At 53.2% G+C, this 3,668-nt stretch overlaps 1 protein-coding gene across 1 annotated transcript; it reads left to right on the top strand.

The window, feature by feature from the left end:
* Nucleotides 1–2,185: 2,185 nt before the first annotated feature.
* Nucleotides 2,186–3,119, top strand: LOC125525403. Its single transcript, XM_048690403.1, has one exon. It carries the CDS (start codon nucleotides 2,695–2,697, stop codon nucleotides 2,974–2,976), a length of 282 nt encoding a protein of 93 aa, XP_048546360.1. The 5' UTR covers nucleotides 2,186–2,694; the 3' UTR covers nucleotides 2,977–3,119.
* The last annotated feature ends 549 nt before the right edge of the window (nucleotides 3,120–3,668 follow it).

The raw sequence follows: 3,668 nt of genomic DNA, 5'->3' as shown, positions 1-3,668 counted from the left end.
AGAACCGGGCAATAGCACCGGCTCGTAAGGCCCTTTAGTGCCGGTTCGGTAACCGGCACTAAAGTGTGGGCACTAAAGCCCCCCCTTTAGTACCTGTTCAGCACGAACTGGTGCTAAAGGGCAACCACGTGGCACGAGGCGCGCCATGGTCTGAGGGACCTTTAGTCCCGGTTTTGTTTTTGATTTTTTTTAAATAAAGCAAAAACAGCCCGCCAACTGGGCCGGCACGGCTTGCATACGACTAGAAACCCAACATCTAGTTAGGCCAGGATGCAGGCCCGGATGGCCCAATAGGCCCCACAGGGCAGAAAACTTGCAATAGGCCCACAAAGGCCTGCTTGGAGAGGAGCTCGACATGGTAGCCGCGACGGGGCTTATAAACCGGTGCGAGCTCCTCTCAACTAGCGAGGTGGGACTAAACATTGTGCACTGCGGGTGGCAGCGCATCACCTTTAATACCGGTTGGTGGCTCCAACCGGTACTAAAGGGGGGTCTTTAATACCGATTGGAGCCACCAACCCATACTAAAGGCCACCACCTTTAGTACCGGTTGGTGGCTCCAACCGGTACTACCGGTTGGAGCCACCAACCCGTACTAAAGGCTACCACCTCTTTAGTATCAGTTCGTGGCACGAACCGGTACTAAAGGTTCGCAACGAACCGGTATTAATGAGCGTCGCCTGCCTAGCCGTTGGAACCGGCACTATTGGTCACATTAGTGCCGGCTCAAATACAAACCGGAACTAATGAGCTAAACATTTGACCCTTTTTCTACTAGTGTTATTTGGGCTATTCACTTCATCTCTGAAGGTTCGACTGCCCCCGCCAATGCGGGATTCAGACGTGCGTGAGAATTCAAAATTTAGGTTACCTTTAATGGGCACGTCACGCATTTTCGGATGATCATAGCGTCGGGCATATGCCTCACCAGTGTGGGCGCTGCTCATATTGTTGTTGCTACTACCAGCTGCACCCATTGATCCCTCTTTGCTTGACATGTTTCTTCCCGGTGATGCTCTCAGCCACCCACCCCATTGCTGTGCAGAGTCGACCGATGGTTCACACACTCCATTATTATGCACCAGCCTACCACAATCAAAGCAAAAGTGTGGGACTTTTTCGTAGTGAAAATCAAACCAGGTTTTCTCTTCATTCTCTTTCTTCTTCCTCAAGTAGAAACCTCGCACCAATGGTTCCCTCACAGGAATCTTTGCTCTGACTCGCAGATGTTGTCCTCTTGCAAAACCCTCTTTGTCCACGTCCATTCTTACAATCTCTCCCAACCAATTACCAAGGGCTCGACCAAACGCTTCCGTTCTCTTATCCGGCGGCAGATCCGTGACCCTAACCCACACATCAATTTTATCGAACACCATCTCGAACAGTCTTTTATCTCCCTCATAGTCCTTCATATGAGAGTGCCGAAGTTGAATTGCCATGGCCCGTTCTGCAGCACATGCCTCCAATCACCCTCGCTGCCAAAGTGAACCTCAAAGATATTCGGGCCAATCTCAGCAAACTTTGTCTCCCGATGCAATCCCCACGCCCTCGGCATGGTTTTCTCTACAGCACTCATCTTCATCGGCCTGGGAGAGCACACCTTACCCACAGCAGACCACCGGTGGAGCTTACGAACGGGAGGGTTTGGATCTTCAAAGACAAAACCTTCCACCTCCTTGTCCATCAATACCATGCCTCCTAACCTTGCTGAAAGACTCGCGGTCGGATCCGGGGTTTTGCTCTCAACAGGGGACTTGGAGGAGCCCTCGCTAGCAATCCCACCGTCCTTCTTCGTTGGCGTCGATGTCGCCTTCATCGAGGGAGTGGCCATGGATTTCCCCGCCACCGCCGCCTCTTTCCTATCTGTAGTCCCTGCCATAGCACCGCTCCTCGACAGAGATCACAAACTCGCAGGCCCGAGTCCAGGAGAGCGTGTCACCGTCCCGATCTCGGCCTGATTCCACCCACCCCCAAGCAGCAAAACCCTAACCCTAGCGTAGTCGCACAATAGCCTTGGCGATCGCCTCCTACCCCTTAGCGTTCGTGCCGTGGTGGACCCGTCACACAAAGGGAGGGCAAGCTGCGACGTTGATGTACTCGTACGACCGTATGTGCACGTCTACAAATAATTCGCAATCACGCGGCAGACACAGGGAATCAACAGATGGGAAATGAGAAACGGGTTGATCGATTCATCCCGATCGATCCAGCCGGCGGCGAGGGCGCGTGGTTTTTGCTCGTGCATTGTAGGCAGACCGGCGGCAGAGGAACCTTTCGGGGGTGCGAATATGCCGGCAGTAGTACATAACTAGTTCTAGTTGCACGCCACCGCGGGAGAAACAAATGTGGCACACGCCTTCCTCCGTTCCTTGGTTCGGGCTACGCGCTGTCTCGTTCTCGTCGTTTCCAGCCCGGACGCGCGAGCCGAAACTGTGGACACCCGATGCCTCACCGGACGGACCCGGTATGTTCCAACACGTCGGTGTCTTCTTCCCTTCACCTCACCAGGACGCGGAACCCGCTGAAAAAGGAACACGACGCACCTTCTCACCCTACGAGCGCCCACAGCTTTCGGCCGGGAGAAACAAGTCAGTGCTCCGTGCTCTATAAATAATAAACTACTACGTGGACGTTTTCAAGAGAAACAGAGCTCGAGTGCCCCCATTAAGCTACACTTCAGGCCAGGCGGCCGGCATGTGCAACGGGCGGGGCTGCAAGCGGGAGTCCGCCGTCCGCGCGTCGCTGCGCCTGGGCGAGCGCCAGACTGCGTCCGCGAACGGCGGGGTCGGGCCTGGCCGGCACGGCGCGACGACGGAAGCTGCAGAGGCCCAGGGTGATCAGACGGTGACGACGGCGAGGACTGGCTCGTGGAAGGCGGAGGCGGTGGAGCGGGAGGAGACGCGCCGGGCGACGGGAGCGGCCGAGATCGCCAGGACGGAGAAGCTCCTCTACTTGCTCCTGTGGGGGCCGAACTGACCGACCACCAGCTTGATAAATGGTCTACGGATATTTGAACGTGAGGTCTATGTGCAATTCGGGTTTGCTATTTCATATCTTTTTTTTTTGACTAGATGCAATATACTTATCTCATATCTAAGTCCAGAACCGTTGATCTTGTTTGTCTTTAATTTTCACGCATATCTAAGTCCAGAACCGTTGATCTTGTTTGTCTTTAATTTTCGCGTAAGTTGATGTCTCGCCTCGCACACTCGTCGTCCGTGTTCGTTGTCCGGCGCAAAGGCCAGGTGTCCACGGCCATGCGAGTAGGGGGCGGGCCGTTGTTGTTTTTTCACGATCTTGAATTCCCGTCGATGCATGTGCGTGCGGCCGGGCTTCTTTTTTCCTTTTGTTGGCCTGTTGTGCCCGCACAGGGCTTTATGGGCTGTTATTATAGGCGTGTCCTTATGCGAGCGTTTAATAAGGAAGTAGATTCAATAAGTATTGTTTTCCTCCTCTAAGAGCATGGCTAATAATAGAGCCTGCTGCTGGCTACATACTAGAGCCATGTCACATATAGCCTTTGTAAAAGTACACTTATATAATAAGCCGGCTATTAGGTTGGCTATAGTATTTAATATATGCATGTAAAGACAAATAAAGAAACATACTTGATTGGGAGGAAAGAAGACTGCACTTCTTCACACGCTGCATGCAAGCACTTTTTCTAG

This window comes from Triticum urartu, chromosome 7 (assembly GCF_003073215.2).
Source record: "Triticum urartu cultivar G1812 chromosome 7, Tu2.1, whole genome shotgun sequence".
NCBI lineage: Eukaryota > Viridiplantae > Streptophyta > Magnoliopsida > Poales > Poaceae > Triticum > Triticum urartu.
This window is presented reverse-complemented; position numbering and strand designations above follow the sequence as displayed.

What these genes read in the sequence shown, in the direction of transcription:
- LOC125525403 (XM_048690403.1), top strand. Translation starts at nt 2,695, where the DNA reads ATGTGCAACGGGCGGGGCTGCAAGCGGGAGTCCGCCGTCCGCGCGTCG.